The following is a 19,933-nucleotide window of genomic DNA, read 5'->3' as shown; positions in this document are numbered from 1 at the left end:
CTCTGACCAATTGTTTCATAAGGCCCAATTTGATGTGCAGTGGTGGCATCAGCACCTTCCGGGGGTCCACCAGTTGCTCCCACTTGACGTTGTTCCTCCCCACAGAGAACTCAGTCTGCTGTGGCCAGTCCCGCCTGTGGTGGTGTGCCTTGGTGTCCCTGCTGTCCCAAAGGCAAAGATAGCAGTGAAACTTGGTAAAACCACCTTGGAGACCCATCAGGAATGCCACCATTTTGAAGTCTCCTATGACCTCCCAGCCGTACTCATCATACTTCAAGGCATCCAGCAAGGTCTTGATGCTGTTGTTAATCCTCTTTTAGGTTCACTGAGTGAGCCAGGGGAAGAGACGGGTACTTGTTACCATTATGGAGCAGCACGGCTTTGAGGCTCCTGGATGAGCTGTCAATGAAGAGGCGCCACTCATTCTGGTTACATGCGATTCTGATTGCCTCAAACAGACTGGTCACATTGTGGCAGAAGTAGAGCCCATCTTGACGGGTGAAGAAGCTGGAAAAAGGTTAGTGACGCTTCCTCTGGATCTGCGACTTGCACATTTTCACCCAACAAGTTCCACTGCTTGAGCCTAGACGTCAAAAGCTCGGCATTGGACTTGGTGAGACCAAGATCTCTAATCAAGTCGTTGGAGTCTTTTTGGTTGGGGTAGTATTGTTTTTTCTCCTCAGCTCCACCTCTGAAATCCCTCAAAGTCCATATCCTTGATGCTCATCTTGATAAATTCAAGGAGAACATGGGAGCGTACTCAGAGGAGCAAGGCGAGCACTTCCATCAGGATATACTGGACTTTGAACGCCGCTACCAAGGATAGTATAACGAGAACATGATGGGAGAATACATTTGGGGGCTGATTCCTGAAAGTGATTTACAGTATAATAGTACATCTCGAAAAACTACTCACTTCTAATCTTTTGTAGTCATTTCTGTATTACTTTAGTATAAACACATGTTAATTTGGATTCATATATTGTTTTTTCTGACTTTATGTGAATGAAAAGACACAAATTCGCCCAGTTTCTCATTGGAAATAGGTAAATTTCAAAATATCACTGTCCTAGTCACAAAAGCAAAGTTTGTGGGGAATAATAGCCATTTTCTATACTTTTGAGGCATTAGCGATTAGGAAATAACACTTACTACCCAGGAACCAAAAAACAAATAAAAAATTGTTACACAGTGTAATCAAACACAGATGCACCTAGAGAGAAAAATAGAGCGAGAAAGAGAAACCAACACAACAAACAATCTATGCCTACAGATGTAACAATAGCTTTTGATTGGAATTTTGGAATTAAAGGTATGAACATTGGGAAGTTTTTTACAGTATGTCATCTGTGTAAAATCAGAACTGTTGAAAGCTGAATTACTGTTAGAATCCCAGTCGAATTTTGAGGTAATACATTTTGACATTTTGAGCTCTAGTCTAAATGAACCACACATTAACATTCAGGGTCACATGAAACACTACAAAAATCACTCTAAATGGCACAACAACAAAAAATGTAACAGCTGAACAGAGTCATAGTTACAGACTTCAGAACATCATTAATGAGGAAACTGAATCTCAGACAGTTTGATTATCATCTCACAGCGACTCCTGCATATACCACTTGATCATCCTCATTAACTTCCTGAAAGAAAACACAAGCACAATCACAGAGGGTAAGAAAGCCATTGGATGTTGAGTGTTTTATAAACGATTGTGATGTGCTAAGTTTGAATATACTGTATTCACATGCGCTACAGTCATTTAGAAGAAAAAAAAACTTGTCATACTGCTTAGTTTCTGTTCCTCACTAACACGAGAGAAATATCTAAAACATTTGGTTCCTGGAAATCCAGTTATCGGTGAAACTGGTTAACAGTGGCTATTTTAGCTAAATCAGAGGCTTCATTTAGGATACCCTTTATTGTTATTATGAAATGTTTTAACTGATCTGTGATTGTCTTACAAAAATTTGTTTTATGTCTAGATTTCTGCTGATCTCGAGGTGATTGTGCAGTTGGATGCTGACTTCTATAAACCAAAACCACTGTCCTGAATCTGATATCGACAACTGATCAAAGGCAAAATGCCTCATAACATGAAAACATGAGATTATATGTTGATGTTATTTATCAGGAAAGTCAATGGGTTCAATAGCCACAAAGAACTGAACTGCAGTATAGTCTTGATGAGAGAGACTAAAGACAAAAATAGATCTGAGTGAAGTCCGCTAGAACGACTTGACTAAAGATTAATTTTGTCTTTTGCTATTTGTCTTCACAGCTTTTCTTCCCACTTGTTTCACACTTAGTCTTCTTTGTCAGTTTGTGGTCCAATGTGTTTCCTGTGTTACTGTTTAATGGTATTTTTAACAGCACAAACACCCTGAGCCAATGTTTGAACAGTCCTAGAATATCCAGTGTAAATTCACTAAATATTATTCTTTAAAATAACAATATTGAATATTTATAAAAACATACCATATATAGTCACCTTTACACTGAACAGTGACTGTATTGATTTTTTTGCCAGCAGAAAACAAGACACGTGCTTAGTGTCACAATGTAAAGAATCTGTGTCTCACTTTCGTTAAGATTTTACAGTGACTCATTGAGTCTTGTGAGAATTATGATAGTCTTGTGTGATCCTCCAACATAAATACATCAGAGCAAAAGACTAAAAATAAATGTTTTAGATCATTATACATACGCACAAACACAAAACTACATCTGACACTGCTGTGCATGATACAGAATCACACAACAGTCAAAAATTCTCACCATTTTCGGTGTATTTCGTTTGTAGAGTGTTGGATCAGCATATGTTATCTCTTCAGCGTTCTGAACTGTTAGAACAACAACAAACACAACAAACTCAACTTTTAGAAATCGGTTTCTTCAGAAAAAACAAGTGCAACATATACTTTTCTCCTGCAAATGTATCTGCCCTAGTTAACACTTGCCCTCTTCAGCTATTTTTCTGTGTTTCTTGTAGATGTAGAACATCAAAACTGCAGCCACAATTAAAGTTCCAGCAACGGCAGGTATTGCCAATAATATCAGGTCTAAATATGTAATAGAGAAAGACAGGTTCTCAAATTCTCTGAGGCTCTCAAATTGAGGGTGCACTTTTTCATATTGTCATCATTGAAAAGTGTCCTGAGCACTTGTACAGCATCATCAAATATGTTAAGAATCTATAATTGCTATTTATATAATTAGTCTAAGGCTCATTGTCCCCAGTGTGTGATATGCAGATGTAACCAGTCCTACTCGACCTGCTCCAAGCGGGATTCGAACCAGGGTCTCTGACATGGGAAGCACAGAGATGTCATGGTTAATGATGTGAATTCTAGTTCTAAACCAATTTGAATTTTCATGCTCAAATTTGCGTTAATAAACATTAATATCACTGCTGTTGTACCTGAACACGTCTGACAGACTTCAGTAATGCTGAGATGTTTAGTCTGGTTTCTGATGGGATTGTTGATCACACAGCTGTAGGTGTTGTTCTCCTGATATTCCACCTCCAGAGGTAGAGAGAGACTGCTGTTGAGATCAGACACACTGATGGAGGAGAATAAACTGTTTCCTTTGTACCAGGAGAGAGTCACCTGTGTCACATTCACCACTGAACACACCAACACACAATTAGATGAATTTTCAGATGATGAAGAACATTGAGAAGAGTTACTGGTGATCACAGGAATGGGCAGACGAGCTGAAAAACAACATAGAATAAAGAGATATAATATTAAATTTAAAGCATTATTTGGTGAAGCTCCAATGAAAACAGTGGAACGCGTTCGGAAAATCCCTAAAATGTTACAAAAATTCCCAATGTTACTTAAGTTTCTCTTGATAAACCAAACTGTTGGCAAGATTTTTCCACAAATTTTCAAATGGTAAAACCTTAGAACATTGTGTATCACCAAATTATTCAAAGTTATTTTTTATTTTTTATTTTTTTTATTTCATGACCATTAGGTCAGTGGCACTTTCCTTTAACTGCTCATGTACCCTCAGGGCACGGTGGCAATTACATTTATACCAACTTTCCTTTCAGTAGGCCAAAGCAATGAGATGAGATGTCCTGACTTCATGTTTGCCGTCCTCATGTTATATTTGCAATACATGCTTGCACACGTAGCAGTTTACACAATATTGTCTGAAAACCTGCGGATAATTGTCAGATGAAGCACAGGTCAATCCAGGTTCTCAAGCCATCACAGCTGAAACTCTTTTCACCATGTGTAAACACTAAGTAGCAAAAATGTTCAGACACCAGTCTGAATCTCAGGATAAATTAATAGGGCCACATGTGCTTTGAAAATAAAAGGATCACAAAAATGTTTCAGTGTTACATTTTCGTTGTAATGTCTACAGAAAAAATTCACTATATTGTCATTTATACAATGAAAGTTCAGTGGATGAACACCCTTGTCAGTGCCTGAATTCGTGTTCACGATATACTGGTTCACATAGGGAGCTTGGGAGCACGATGAGATACAGAGTGAGAGATCTGTTCATATGTGTAATACGCAGCAGATAGCATTTGACGTGGCGTGTTGCCTGTACAGCTGAAGCGCTGACTGCCCCCTACTGCTACAGATTCAAGCTCAAATCAATAATGAGCGCGTTTACATGCACGTTCACGTTCTTACACGGATTATGCTCTACACTGTAAATACTAATAGTATCTCAAATTATTAAAAATTTTTTTTTTAAATTTACTCAATCTTACATTTTTACTATATTTACTAGTTTTAATTAAGTTACTGTTACTCTCTAAATCCTAAAGCTGTCATTAATAAAAACATTTAAGTGGTCCTAATTAAACATTACATGAAATGTCACATTTTGGAATCATAACTCAAATGCATAAGTTCTTTAACCTTTGGCATTGAGTACTGTTAACTCAAAATTACCAAGTACAAAATTGCGGCTGTGTGGAATACCCATAAACAGAGAATAACCCGATTATTTCAAATCTCATGTAAACATGGTTTTCTTGCTTTGCCAGATTTTTTAAGCTGATTTTTGGGAGTTATCAGCATATTGGTGTGTAAACAGGCTCAATTTGATACATCAGGCTTAAATTGCTTTGCTTACTATCAACTTAATATTGACGTAGTGGTACTTTTGACATCCCTACAAGATGATGAAAACATTTAACAAATGAATGGGGGCTTGGGGCAAAAATGCCACTAAAGGTAAGAAAAATCCCTCCGAAATTAAAAATGTTGTAAATGTCATAATGAGTTATTTTGTGTTTTATTTTTAACATCGGATATATTTCTTCATATTATATTCTAGGCTCAGGTATGCATATTATTGCATAAAACAAGATATACAGTAATTACTCGAATAAAGAATTTATGATAAATGTATTAAGTTAAAGTATTTGACATTAGAAATCATATGCCCACATAAGGGTTAAAATGCCCCTGAAAATCAAATCCAGAGGGGAAATATTGCCCATTAATGGAAATGTTAATTTCTTACATTGATTGCATAGAACAGCGCTTACTGTAAAACATAGCGACCTGAAAAGAGGCCCCTTTATGGTAGATACAAATGGTAACAAAACAGGAGAAGAATTTAGCTACAAACATAAACACAGAGGAAAACACATTATTAGCATTACTGTATCACAATGAAACATTAGTTTTTGAATTTACAAAGATGTGAAAGGGAACTTGCCTGAGCAAAAGTAGGGTTTTCTGGTTGTTTGCCAGTGTGCTGCCATACAGTTGCATTTAGGTGTTCTCAGTGCTTTTTAATGGATTACTATGTGGTTGCTAGGGTGTTCTAGATGGTCGCTGGGACATAGCTAATCAGTTGCCTAGCTGTCTGATATGCAGTTTCTAGGGTGATCTGGGTGGTTGCCAGGGTGTTGCTAAGGTGTTCGCTGTGTTTTTAGCATATTGATATGTAGTATCTAAGGAGTCCTGTGTCGTTGCTAGGTAGTTGCCTACTGGCCCAATGGAAAAGAGCCCATATTCAAATCTCTTTTCTGGTCACTAAATATGGCTCATATCAGATCCACATATTCAACACATAAACAATATGAAAGACAATTTCAGCTGTGGCTTAATTCATTTTGTTTACATTATTTTGTTGTATTGTGCACCAGACGGCCACTGTAGGATATTCCCTCACTCTCTGAATCATGAGTATCACATGTTCTTGACAGCTGTATTTATAATTAGCTGCTAATTATTAGTACAAGTGTCAAGAACATGTGATTCATAATTATTAGCAAATGTGTATTTCTTTGTCTGGCCCAGCGATACTTGTTTTAACACGTGCTGTATTTCTGCAGAACTGAGAGGCATCTGACAATCCAGAGAGGTAAGAATTATTTGTGCCAACTCTTACAGTTGTTTTACAGTACACTGTATTCTTTGAGGTATTTTGAGCACTCTGTACTTTGGAACAGTTTGTTACTATAGAGTAACCAGTAGTTTTTGACAGTGCTTTTCACCTAGCATCTCTTAAAGGGATATTTAAGGGGTAAGGGATGGGCAAGGAGGAGGCGGGATCCGAAAGAACAGTCAGCGTAAATTTTAATGACACACACACACACACACGCACGCACACACACACACACACACACACACACACACACACACACACACACATACACACACACACACACACACACACACACACTGGCCACATGTGTCTCTCTCGAACTGGCGTCTTGAACTCGTCTTTATCCCCCTCCCGGCTGATTAGCTGACTCAGCAACCCTTTGGCCACACCCTCCTCCTCATCACAGGATAATTCACCCAAAAATGAAAATTCTCTCTTCATTTACTCACCCTTATCCCAGATGTGCATGACTTTCATTCTTCTGCTGAACACAAACAAAGATTTGTAGAAGAATATTTCAGCTCTGTAGGTCCATACAATGCAAGTGAATGGTGACCAGAAATTTGTAGCTCCAAAAATCACAAAGGAAACATAAGTCATCCATACGACTCCAGTGGTTTAATCCATGCCTTCAGAAGCGGTATGATAGATGTGGGTGAGAAACAGATTAATATTTAAGTCCTTTTTTACTCTAAATCTCCACATTAATTTCACTTTCAGATGTGAAAGTGAAAGTGGAGATTTAGAGGGAAAAATGGACATAAATTTTGTTCTGTTTCTCACCCACACCTATTATTTTGCTTCACAAGATATGGATTTAGCCACTGGAGTCTTATGCATTACTTTTATGCTGCCTTTATGTGCTTTTTGGAGCAACAAAGGTCTGATCACCATTCACTTGCATTGTATGGACCTACAGAGCTGAAATATTCTTCTAAAAATCTTTGTTTGTGTTCTGAAGAAGAAAGATAGTCAAACACATCTGGGATGGCATGAGGGTGAGTAAATGATGAGAGAGTTTTCATTTTTGGGTGAACAATTCCTTTAACAGTATAATGTAGGCTACTCTCTGACAATAAATATGCTTTCATGCTGCACGCTTTCATATTTGATGTGGCATGATCATGTGCTATAACCTCAAAACCTGTACAAATTGACCTGCAAAAGTCTCTCTGGTTGATTGCAGAGGTTTGAATCACACTGTCAAAGATGCCACCATTCTAATAATTAATCAAAATAATCATTTAAAGAATGAAAAATCTAAATGATAGGACATATCTACTTAAAAGCAAAAACAAATGAAAAAGGTGAAACTGATATTTAACTCACCATAGACAGTAAGACTGAAGCTCTTGCTCGAATTGCTGATAGTCTTTAGTTGATAAAGTCCAGAGTGTGTGATTGTGGTGTTTGTGATGGTGAGATCTGCAGTCTGATTATTCACCTTCAGTCTGTTTCTGAATCTCTCATCAACACCATCATATACAGTGATGCTGTTGGCCAGTATATTGATTTCAACTAATGAAGTGTTTTCAGTTGCAAACGTCCACAGAATCAGTTCATCATCACTAATTTCAGTCATATAAGTGTGTAGAGTGACAGAATCTCCCTCCATCACTGACACAGACTTCATTTCACCAAACACACCTGCAGAACAAACAGTGAGACAGGGATCGGTTGTAACACTGCTATTTACTCCAATCAGGAACAAGCTACAGTGATGCCACTGCACATGCAATGTATATCTGCAATGAAACCCCCTTTATTCACGCTGAAGACCAGCAGCCTCTTCACACTGATGCACATTTTATCCCCAGAAGGGAGCACTTAGATCTAAGAAGCACTATTTTCTGGTAAAAATAATAATCATAAAATAAGAGTCTTTAAAAACTGCCTCTTTCCCTGCACCATGGTACAATGATCACATTCATGCTCTCAAGAGCTCAGAAAATGGAGCACAAGTGGAAGAATACAAAATTAGAGGTATTTCGCGGTGCACGGAAGGATAGTGTCTGTAACTACAGACAGACACTAAAAGCTGCCAGGTCTGCATATTTTAGCAAACTTATAGAAAATAACCACAACAATCCTAGGTGTTTATTCAGTACTGTGGCTAAACTGGTTAGGAATAAAGCCTCAACTAAACCAGATATTCCGTCGCAGCACAATAGTAATGACTTCATGAATTTCTTTACTGATAAAATTGAAATTATGCAATCATCTGTCACAGCACCTCAGAAAACAGTGTTTCATAATTTTCCTCACGTGCAACTTCAATCCTTCACTGTCATAGAGCTAACAAAACTTATCGCAACATCAAAAGCCACAACATGTATGATAGATACAATACCAACTAAGCTCTTAAAAGAGGTATTCCCTGTAATCTCAGAACCTCTTCTTAATATAATTAACTCCTCGCTATCTTTAGGACATGTCCCAATAAATGTTAAAATGGCAGTTATCAAACCACTTATTAAGAAGCCACAACTTGATCCTGGAGAATTGGATAATTATAGACCGATTTCAAATCTCCCGTGTATGTCGAAAATATTAGAAAAGGTAGTGTCCTCCCAACTATGTTCATTTCTACAGAGAAATAGTATATATGAACAATTTCAGTCAGGATTTAGCCCCCATCACAGTACTGAGACTGCACTTATCAGAGTTACAAATGTCTTGCTCTTATCATCTGATCGCAGCTGCATTTCACTTCCAGTGCTTTTAGATCTTAGTGCTGCATTCGACACGCTAGATCACGACATTCTCTTGAATAGGTTAGAGAATTATGTTGGCATTTGTGAACTTGCATTAGCATGGTTTAGGTCCTATGTAGCAGACCGCTACCACTTGAGTTTTGTGTTCTCTGCCACAGTCGCCTTCTGCTTGCTCACAGGGAAACTGTTTCTAAATACAATTATTATTTAATTACTTATTTTTATACACAATTCACAATCATATTTAATCAAACTACACAATGATAGAGTCGTCTTAGAGTCAAGACATTATAGATATTACAGTTTAATTTTCTGTTAATGCATTATTTCCTTTAAAGCTGCTTTGAAATGATGTGTGTTGTGAAAGGCGCTATCCAAATAAAAATGACTTGCCAATCTTTCTCAAACAGGCTTAAGGAGACTAGATGTGGTGGATGGGTCAATGGTGATAGTTCACTTCCTCAACTTTATTTAAAATATCTTCAGTTATTAACATGGTAGAAATAATTGATTGATAGGAGTACTTAAAAGACAAATGTACCTCTTTAGTGAAAACATTTTTTTTTTGTGTGTATATTGTTTGGTTCCTGAGACCTGTGACAACTGACCCCAGTCTCCCCCTAGATTGTCTTCATAACTTTTCTTAACTAAGAGCACTTTGTTATTATTTCAAAATTAAATCGAGGACATCAAGCACAACAGCTCAGACACAAAAAGCATCTGTATCTGTTATAATAAGTTCAGGATCGTTATAATATTTTGAAGTTGTTGTAGACCAGAGGATGTAAAGTTATTTGAAAATATGTATCAACTCTAGAGTTTTGCTATCGGAGATTCTAGCATTTACAAAACTGATATTTACTGCTGCTTGAAATGAAGTTCAGTTGAGCTCCACACAAATAACAACATCATGAGAAAATTGAAGATTTGTGAGTACAAAACTAAAAGTGTTGGGCATCTTGACTTGTTTATATTAATAGAACTTTCACATGGACTTGATGGATTTAATGGGTTTATGTAAACAACATGAATAAAGGTCTGTCATCAGAGATCCCTAATGTGATCAGTGATAACAGACCTCAGTCAAAACTAGATCTTACAATACTATCCATGTTCAGTTTAAGAATGCTGTTTATCTGGAAATAATAGCGAACACAAATCATATTACTGCTTTGAATAGCATCTTACTAAACTTGAGCATGAATTAAATCTGTAAAAAAACAAAACCATGTATAACTTACCAACTGGAAGGCATAAGCCCAAACAGAACAAAACAACAGAAGGAGCCATTTTCTTTGATAGTTTGTTGAGTGCTCTGATATTATACAGCAGGAAATTTGTGAAATCACACTGACGTATTGGACACTACAGAGCAGTGATATTTATTTAGTGTGAGTGTGAATCCGCCCTCATTCGACCACCCTTCAGTGGACGTGCCCTAGCTGATCACATATTTTAGAACCACAGTATATTTACATACACTGTAACTATAACCTGCATATTAAAGTCAAAATATAATATATTCAATCCCTTATTATTCCTTTTGTGGCGAAACAGCACATTTGCCTCAAGCATTGCAAGCATTGTACATTATCAATGTTTCCTGCAGGATAAAATATGCTACAGATAACCAGAACAGGAACTATTAGTGCTTTTGTTGTGTGATGAAGATAAATAACTTGATTTATTGTGATCATCAGGTCATGAAGAACAGGTCATGAATGATGCGTGATAATGTACGAATCCTGTAAGGCCTGTGTCTCTTATTTACCTTTTATCAAACATCAGTATTGATGGATTTACTACTTTATTTCACTTTAGATCTGTTTTGTGTTGAGTGGAATTTAGACGGGTGATATTTAGACTCTTCTTAGCGGAAGAGTAAAAGAAGCAAAACTTCCCCCACAAACTGACTGACAGAAAAACAAACTACCTTAATCTAATACCTAACAGACACTCAGCCACGCACAGTGTTTGTCCACCCAACCAATCAAACCACACTTCTGTTCAGATGTCAGTGAATGAGGTCACAGTTTCACTTTGACTCACAAACTATACCTCTAGAGTTTGACAGTGCATGCATTATTTACTTTGTTTGTTAAAAACATTCTGAGACTGTCTGTGAGTCTGATTTAGAAGAATTTGTTAAAAACGAGTCTATGCATAGTCTCTGCATGTTAACAGTGTGAATACCTGCTATGTGTGCCTGGGACAGCTAGGCTAAATGACATAATGCTAAAATGCTGCATTACTCAATATGTACACCTGTTCAGCTTGACCGAAAGGTTTCAAAAGCTCGTTTCCAGCATAGCGAAGTCCTTCATTTGGAATGGAAAGCATCCCAGGTTACATTTCAACAAGTTACATAGGTAGGTTAGGCCTACCCAAAATGTTGTTTTATTATTATGCATTCGGTCTCAGACATTTAGCTCATTGGTCACTTCCGCCTGAGGGAGCCCCTCCCTGGTTTGGAACTGAACAGAAACTTATTGCCCCTATTTCACCATAGCAAAGCCTTTCTATCAAACTAATCGGAGAAGTTAAGTCACACCCCATTTTCTCGCATCTGCACGCGCTATGAACAAAAGTGTCCAGAGTGTTTAATTCAGACATTTGTTTAAATGTTGCCTGAAGCATATGGCTAAACCCAAAGTTGCGTATTGGTGAGTCCCCATTCTGTTGGTCGGAGTGGATTGAGGGGGGTGTTAATACACTCGGTGACCTATATGACAGTGGTGGGTTGAGATCGTTTGAAAATATGGTCCAACATTTCAGGATTCCGAGATCTCAGTTCTTCAGGTACTTACAGCTGCACTACCAGTTCTGTACTATTTTTGGGAGTAGCATACACCCCTCTAAAAGGGCAGATACTCTAGAAGTGGTGATTACTGCTTTTGGAAAAGGTCATGAGGCATCAGTGTATTACTCCCTGTTAATTCAGAGTCTGGGGGATGGAGCTTCAACTTCTCTCAAGAGATTATGGGAGAGAGATTTAAATTTGGTATTGGAGGATGGAGTGTGGACTAAGATTCTAAAAAAACGTCAAGTCTACATCTAGAGATTCAAGGGTGCATCTGATGCAATTTAAGATTTTGAATCGATTATATTGGACCTCCTCTAGATTGTATAGACTTGGTCTTAAAGACACACCCACTGCTGGCGATGCCAATCAGAAGACGGGGACACAACCCATGTTTTTGGGGATGTGTTAAAATACAGGAATTTTGGTTGAAGATTCAGGGATTTATGTGTGATGTGTTGGACACACGGTTTTCATTTTGCCCCAGACTCTGCATTTTGGGTGATGGGGAGGTCATACATTTTGGGGATAGCCACTTGAGAGGTTGGGTCCTGGCCAGAGTTATGGTGGCCAGGCGAATAATACTCAGGGGGTGGAAGACGGCTGGGGCACCCTCGTTTCGGGAGTGGTGCGGGGAGATGAGTGAGGTTGCGGCATTTGAGGAGGCGATCTTCAGAAGGTTAGGAAAGTGGGATTTGTTTAATAGGACGTGGGGTGGATATTTGGATTTTTTGGAGGGTTCTCGGGGAGGGGCAGTGGAGAGGGATTTTTGATTTTTAATTTTTAGTTTGATGTGTATGTGCACTCTTGTTTTTTGAAAGTAAATTTTTTTAGTTTGTTTCTAATTTTTTGTTAAAATTGTAAGAGACCACTGTAATGTGTGTTTGTGTCGGGTGGGGGGGGGGTTTCGGGGGGAAGGGTTTAATTTATAAAACTGATTCCATATTTTCAGTGTGTCTATTGGTTTTTTATGAATGGAATCAGTAAATAGCCCAGAGGATATTTAACAAGCCCAAGCGGATGTAGGCATGAGCACGGGTTGGCTGAGCTCACTGAAAACATTTGTGTTGTTATCCCGTGTTGTATAGAGAGAAAAATGTTTTAAAGTAACTGATATTAAATGTACTGAAGTATCACAAATGTATGGCATAAATAATGGCATAGCTGATTACAGCCACAGCAACTTAAGTTTTAGGGATGTTGGTGGCAGGGCATTGCAGTCTGTAAAGTGCTTGATCGACATAGTTCAAATCTGAATGCAAAAACAGTAGGTTGACTTTTTCTTTTGGCTAAAATCGGTTTGTTCGGAGCGAAATTGAAAACACTGCCCCCAGTGGCCAAAGTGTAAAGTGTTGTTGGGCTTATGGGCACATGTGAGCTCCATTTTCCAGGTGAAATGTCCACGGAGGGGCGCCAAAAGCGAGTTGTGAAGCGAGTTGTTTTCAAATGTACAGGCTGTAGTACAGTGAAGAGGAATGCATATTTTATTACCTGAAGCCCCCCCAACCCAAAACCCAAACCTAAACCTAACCATCAGTGGAGAAAAAATGTCATGTTAGAGGGTAAAATGCAACCTCTGAATCATGCTCATCACTGATTATGCAAACACGATTATTTCTGGATTTCAATAGAGGATCAGAACCCGGATTTGTCCAAAACTTATTCTAAATGCCTGCTACTTCAAAAACAGCTGCAGCAAAATAGCGCCCTCAGCTGACTACTGTTATGAACAACATGGCATGAAAATGGCATTAAGTTCACTGTCATTACAATACTATGAGAGCGCGCAAAACAATTGACAGGCAGAAAGCATCAGAGACCATGGCCCACGGACACATTTTTGTTTGCTGTTTAGAGAGTCTAAAGCTGTCACAGAGACCGGTGAGATATCTCATGACACTTATTTCATTCATATCTTTCAGGAGTAAAATTGTTTACATACCTTTCCATGAAAAAAGTTGCTTACATCACCTTTAAATATTGATCTGTTTCTCACCCACAGCTATCATATTACTTCTGAAGACATGGATTTATGGACTTTTGTGCTGCATTTATGTGCTTTTTGGAGCTTCAGATTTTGGGCACCATTCAATTGCATTGTATGGACCTACAGAGCTGAAATATTATTCAGAAGAATAGAAAGAAAGAAGAAAGAAAGTCATACACATCTGGGATTGCATGAGTGTGCGTAATACGAGAATTTTCATTTTTGGGTGAATTATCCCTTTAAGATATCTGCAGTGACCTCACAGTGTTCGCGTTACACATACACAATGATAATTAGAGAAATCAGTCATTCAATTTTGATTAGTCAATGTCAGTCTGCAGTGCTGTGATGTGCAATGGCTCTTTTCTAAGCTTCACCTCCTTACTTCCTGTTGCTAACCACTGGTAACCAACAAACAAGCAGAGCCAACAAGCTGTAAAAGCAGCCCACTTTTGCTGCCAATACAGAGAGAAGCTACTGGATTAAAACAAGGCTTGACAACTTAATAAACAATATAGATGTAGCAAAGGGATTGTTATAAGTGTAAATGTTTAATAAGGATAGACAACCACAAACTGGTCTTTAAAAACCCTTTAAAATATTTTAACACAGTTAGAAATTACAGTCAATTAAACAGAAGTCTCATTCATTAATTTTTATCATAGCGATTAATGATTGTAACTGCGATTAAGCAGCTGTGATTTTCAAACTTACTATAACTCCTATATTCTGAATGAATACATATTGAGTAATATTACAGTAATTAATGGTATTAACATTTAAATGCATTCATTGAAAGGTGCATTCAGTAATTTTGTCCCCATTAAATAAGATTAACTCCTAAAGACATGAATTATAATTTTGCAATATTTGTAGGAAATCATGAACACATTAAAATGAAGACTCCAGTCATATCAGTGACCTTGTAAAAGCTGTTTTATTCTACATGGAGAGGGTCCACACATGGGGGCGGCCATGTTAGAATCACATGACCAGCCGAATACTACTCACTTAATCTCAGTAACCGTCCTGTTATTGGACACTTTCACTCATTGATTAAAGTAATCATGACTGACTGTGAATAATACATTTCTACAATGACATCTGAAACTGAAAACTATTGATTGTAAATGAGGCTGCATCCAAACCGCAAGGTGTCAGTGTAAATTCAAGATGACACAAACAGAGAAGTTACTGAGTGCACCTTTAATAAATACAGTATTGCACTTCACCTGCCAACACTCCTGATTTTACCGGGTTTCTCCTGTTTTTCCACCCCTCCTCCCGCTGTACTCCCAATTTACAATTTCTCCCGATAAACTCACGATTTTCTGCATCAACACTTTGCTCATGAGAATGTATTATACATCCAGGTAGGGTTGCCACCAGTCCCATAAAATGTGGAATCGTCCCGTATTTAAATATGAAATGATGCGTCCCGTATCAAATCAATACAGGATGCGATTTGTCCGGTGGCATCACAGCAAAATCGTTCCAGATCATTTATTTCACACTGATTCAAGTTGGAAATTTTTCTTACAGTGGGTAAGGGGGCATCTGAAGTCCACACATTGTGCTAAAACTGTGGATTTTTTTATTGAAAAACAGAAGGTTCAATATAAATGTTCATTAAGATGTGCAAAATAACACAGATCGAACAATGTATGAATACAAGCACAGTCTATGTAAAGTTCAGTAAAGTGTTTCCTGTTGTTTCTTGAAACAACAGGAAGTATAAGAATGGGTGTTCCTAGTGTTACTTAGACACAACGCAACGTGGAGGAAGAGAGAGAAGCTGCATTATGCACTTGATACGTGAAATTTGATTTTATTTCAAGCTTCATTATTTTGTCAAAGGGACACATCAACAATGGAAAACATCTTGCTTGCTCTCTCTCTTTTGCTCATTAATGGTAATATTTGTTACAGTTTTAATTCCTGTTTTCATCGATGAAAAACTACTTTGTTTCACTTTGTCTTTCTCTTAAAAATGGGTTATAATTTACTCGTCGCTTATTTTTTAGTAATTGTGAGGAATATGAAGGAGGACTGTCACATTATGTGTTATTTTATTGTGCATGATGAGTATTATTTAGTTCTTCCTGTTCTGGACTGGTCTATAGAAAATGGCCTATTAAAGTGACGCAGTTTCTTTATTGGTATGTGCCCTTCAAATGGAGTTGACAATATTGTACATGAATGACGCAGAGATGTAGGGTCTTGTCTAGGGACTAATGATTTCGCAATGTTATTTAAACGCCTATACTTTATTTTAATAATATTAATTTATTATATATGTCATTAAAACGTCTCACCCTTCGTGGTTTGTTTTAAGCAAATTAATTAGTATTTGTTGATGCATGCATTAATAAAGAATAAATGCCCTGTAATAGGGGTGATGCATTTTTCACCACCCATTCACAGGTGCAACAAAAATTGAGATTTTGCCGTCGTTCATCATGTATTTCTTTAGTTTCGTTTCTTCCGCATTTGAAGTTTCGTTTCTTCCGCATTTTGTTTCCCACTTGAATGCCTAAATGATATCTAATTTCTAAACTTAGCTAAGAAAGTATCGTTTAAATGTATTCATAAAATTTATATTAGATACAATTTAGTCTTTAAAATTGATTATTTTAATGAATGATTTGAAACGTCAAAGCCTCATGAAAAGTTTTGCTTGAATTTTATTACTTTTCCTTTACATGTAAAACTTAACAAAAAGTACTGTTCATTAAGGTGAAAAACTATCCATCAGGGATTGGGATGAAAATAAAATAAAAATCAGCCAAACACATGACAATGCAGCTTCCATTATTGATTATTATCAATATTATCAAAATATATATACTGTATACCTTTAGTAAAGGATATCTTGAAACTGCAGTTCATTTGTTTTTGGTACTGGCCATTTATAAGACTTTTTATTACACTTATTTATTTATTTATTTATTTATGTATTGCAGAATATATGTTAAGTTTTTAAACACTTTGTTATATCATGGAAACGTGTATTGTTCGGTCTCCTGAAACGTCATAATGTATCAGTCATGTATATGATAAACCTTATCTTTTAATATTTTTATTTGTTAGATTAAAATTTCACATAACTTTACATTTTCTTGCATAGTTGCCTTCTCTGAAACTAAAGGCAATTAAAATGTTAAAGAGTGTTTATTTGTGTCTCCAGGTGTTTCTGGTGATGAAATAACAGCAAAGGTGGGAGAGACAATCACTCTAAACACTGGTGTGAACAAAACCAAGGATCAAACAATTCTGTGGTATTTTGAAGGTGTTCTCATTGCTCAGTTCAATGGAGATCCCAAGAAATCTTGTTTATATGATGGTGTTAATGGGAAGTTCAAAGACATACTGCAAGAGCACATGACTGAAGACAGACTGCAAGAGCACAAGAATGGAGATCTCACCATCAAGAACGTCAAAGTTGAACACAGTGGACAGTATGAAGCAAATAGCCTGATTAAAAACCCAGATGGCAAGACACAACTCTTCAGGAACTCCAAAACACCAAACTGCAACAGCACAAAAATCAGAAAAGAAATAATTGGCATCAAAATAAAAACAGTCACCGTTACTGTCAGTGGTGAGTTAATCAATGCAATTGATCACTTTTAAAAGCAAAATAAATATTTTAAGTAAACTCAGTAATATGAGTTAATTTCATAGTTAGGAATGTGATGGTATCAAATTTTCATGAATTATAAAACGGTTTGAAACGTTATTGTTCCTAATAACAAGATTTAGTTACTTGTATCGTACTTTTGCAATGCTTCTGTTTTGCATTTATCTAATTTATTACGGGTTATTTTCATCGCAAATGAACAAGCAGCAACAATGGTGACATTTTGAGGGAAAAGTTTCATTGAAAAAGAAACAGGAATTTTAGAGTTTCCTAGTAATGTGGTTGGGAATGTTGATTTATTGATGGAAATGCATCGGTGCATTCAGAAAAATCAAAACAGTTTGGTTAATAGGTTAGATAGAAATGTAGGTATTTTGAAGTGCTCACGATAACAATATAGCACGTTAATTATCACGGTATACCTTATTATTGAATATCAGCACATGTCTACTCATAGTAAAATTCATATTGGACTGTTTGAGACATAATGTACAGGTATTTTATATATTTATATTCAGGAGAAATCATGTGGAAAAAACTACATAGGGTATTATTGGTCATTTAAACTAAACAGTATTATTTATTACTATTACTAAAGTAAATGCTAAAAATATGTGTCAGTCATGTTTCACTTTTTATATTGTTGGCATGTATAATTTCTGTTAGAATCACGTAATTATGCCTGAACAGTCTTGAGATCAGTTTTCGTGTAATTTATTTGACTGGTGATATGTTTTTGTAACTTGTGCAGCAAAACAAGTAATCTTAGTAACAGCCTCATTGTTTAATGTAATATAATCAAATGCACATAAGAGAACTGCTGTAAAGATTTCTATTTTTTCTAATCGATCCTGTCAATCCCGAAGAGTCCAACATGGAGAGCAGGGTGCAAGAGCCTACCAGTAGTAAGTCCCAGTTGTAATTATCAAATGAGCACATTTATTTAATGGCTATGCTCTTCTTATTTATCCCCTTATAATTTTAAACTAATTGAGAAAACAAGAGGGATAGTTTATAACGATTTTCAGTCAAATGATGTTTCCCTGGAGCTTGAATCAGATTGATATTTACTTTCAGTTCTGCTCATGTTTGTTATCAGACTGACAGAACTCAGACACACTTATGACTGTTTATCTGTACAGAACAAGACTTACAGGTACACTCACTATATTGTCTTTCTTTATCTCCTACAGAAACCAGTATGTCCTCAGATACTGTAACAGGCATTTGTGTTGGTGTCCTGCTGGTTGTGGCTGTAGCTGCAGCTGTAGCTGCTGGTATGATTTTCTATCAGCGCAGGAACCATAGAAAATGCAAGTATTACATATAGATAGTATAGCAAGAGGAAGACCATCTGTGTTGTGCAAAATCAGTGTTTAATTGTGTGTGTGTGATTTTCTTTTTTCCCAAACAGACCCAGAGAAAAACACACAAGCGCTTATGGTCTATGATGAGGTAAGTGTTTTACTACTGTGTCCAGTGAAACTCTTTTTGTAGAAAACTCTATTGACCGATTCAGATATGTGTTTGATATCATCTGTGCCGACACAACACCTGTGTGTTGAAAATAAAATGGCCTCAGTTGACAAGAATGTTTCCAAACCTGGAAATGTTAAAAGGGTCCATAAGTGATTTTCCATTATTCATCATAAAACATGGAAATGAATGCATTGCACTTTTTCAGATCATCCTATATTTGAGAGATTAATGTACATCAACTTCAAATGAAGTTTTTCAGCAAAGTGTGCATTCTATAAAATTCATTTCATTCTGTGAATCATTCTGTTTTCTTGCAGAAGATGAATGGAGTGTAGTCATCAGACGATTACAAAAAGATTTCTAACATCATTGATGAATTGCCACCGCAACATGATTACCATGTAGTGGAATACATTTCAAAAGTAACCCTCACAACCCAGTATATATATATATATATACTTTTCTTCTTTTTTTTTTTTGTCACAACAACATGATTTTGACCCGGTGCAACTTATATTCAGGTGCAACTTTATTTCCGGAAAATATGAAATACATGTAACTTTTGATGTGTGTAATTTTCTTTGGTGATAATATAATTTCTTCTACACATTTTAACCCTTTATGGCTGTTAGGGCTGTACATTTAATCGTATTTTAATCGCAGTCACATTTTCTACCTCCCACATTTACTTAAGCATAAACGTCTGTGATATTAGTGAGCTAGCAAACATTTTTTTATACGCTTTATCTGTGGATGATAGACCAGATACAATAATGGTAAAGATCTCTGCAGTGTTAGTATGTATTTAATGAGCAACTTTGCACTGAAACATTTCTACTATTTCTGTCTCGTAACAATGCATTGTGTTTTGCCCTATATTTGCTGAAACACCAGTTGCTTTAATAAATGGTTGAATAAATCTATCTGCCTCTTTC

At 36.7% G+C, this 19,933-nt stretch overlaps 2 protein-coding genes across 4 annotated transcripts; one reads left to right on the top strand and one right to left on the bottom strand.

The window, feature by feature from the left end:
- Positions 1 to 1,109: 1,109 nt before the first annotated feature.
- Positions 1,110 to 10,432, bottom strand: LOC127439219 (SLAM family member 5-like). The gene is made up of 6 exons (XM_051695374.1): positions 10,334 to 10,432; positions 7,708 to 8,025; positions 3,425 to 3,721; positions 3,279 to 3,308; positions 2,782 to 2,846; positions 1,110 to 1,646 (listed from the first exon to the last, which is right to left on the bottom strand). The coding sequence occupies exons 1-6, from the start codon at positions 10,380 to 10,382 to the stop codon at positions 1,596 to 1,598; spliced, it is 810 nt and encodes a 269-aa protein (XP_051551334.1). The 5' UTR covers positions 10,383 to 10,432; the 3' UTR covers positions 1,110 to 1,595.
- Positions 10,433 to 15,624: 5,192 nt separating this feature from the next.
- LOC127439222 (uncharacterized) lies at positions 15,625 to 19,917 on the top strand. Of its 3 annotated transcripts, none has more exons than XM_051695377.1 (6): positions 15,625 to 15,792; positions 17,067 to 17,480; positions 18,386 to 18,424; positions 18,713 to 18,832; positions 18,934 to 18,974; positions 19,316 to 19,917. In XM_051695377.1, exons 1-6 carry the CDS (start codon positions 15,750 to 15,752, stop codon positions 19,331 to 19,333), a joined length of 675 nt encoding a protein of 224 aa, XP_051551337.1. In that variant the 5' UTR covers positions 15,625 to 15,749; the 3' UTR covers positions 19,334 to 19,917. The 3 variants fall into 3 exon arrangements, with proteins under 3 accessions (XP_051551337.1, XP_051551336.1, XP_051551338.1); XM_051695376.1 differs by having other exon boundaries at positions 18,365 to 18,424; XM_051695378.1 differs by lacking the exon at positions 18,386 to 18,424.
- Positions 19,918 to 19,933: the final 16 nt, after the last annotated feature.

This window comes from Myxocyprinus asiaticus, chromosome 50 (assembly GCF_019703515.2).
Source record: "Myxocyprinus asiaticus isolate MX2 ecotype Aquarium Trade chromosome 50, UBuf_Myxa_2, whole genome shotgun sequence".
NCBI lineage: Eukaryota > Metazoa > Chordata > Actinopteri > Cypriniformes > Catostomidae > Myxocyprinus > Myxocyprinus asiaticus.
Note: the sequence above shows the minus strand (reverse complement) of the source record. Positions and strands in the feature narration are given on the sequence as shown.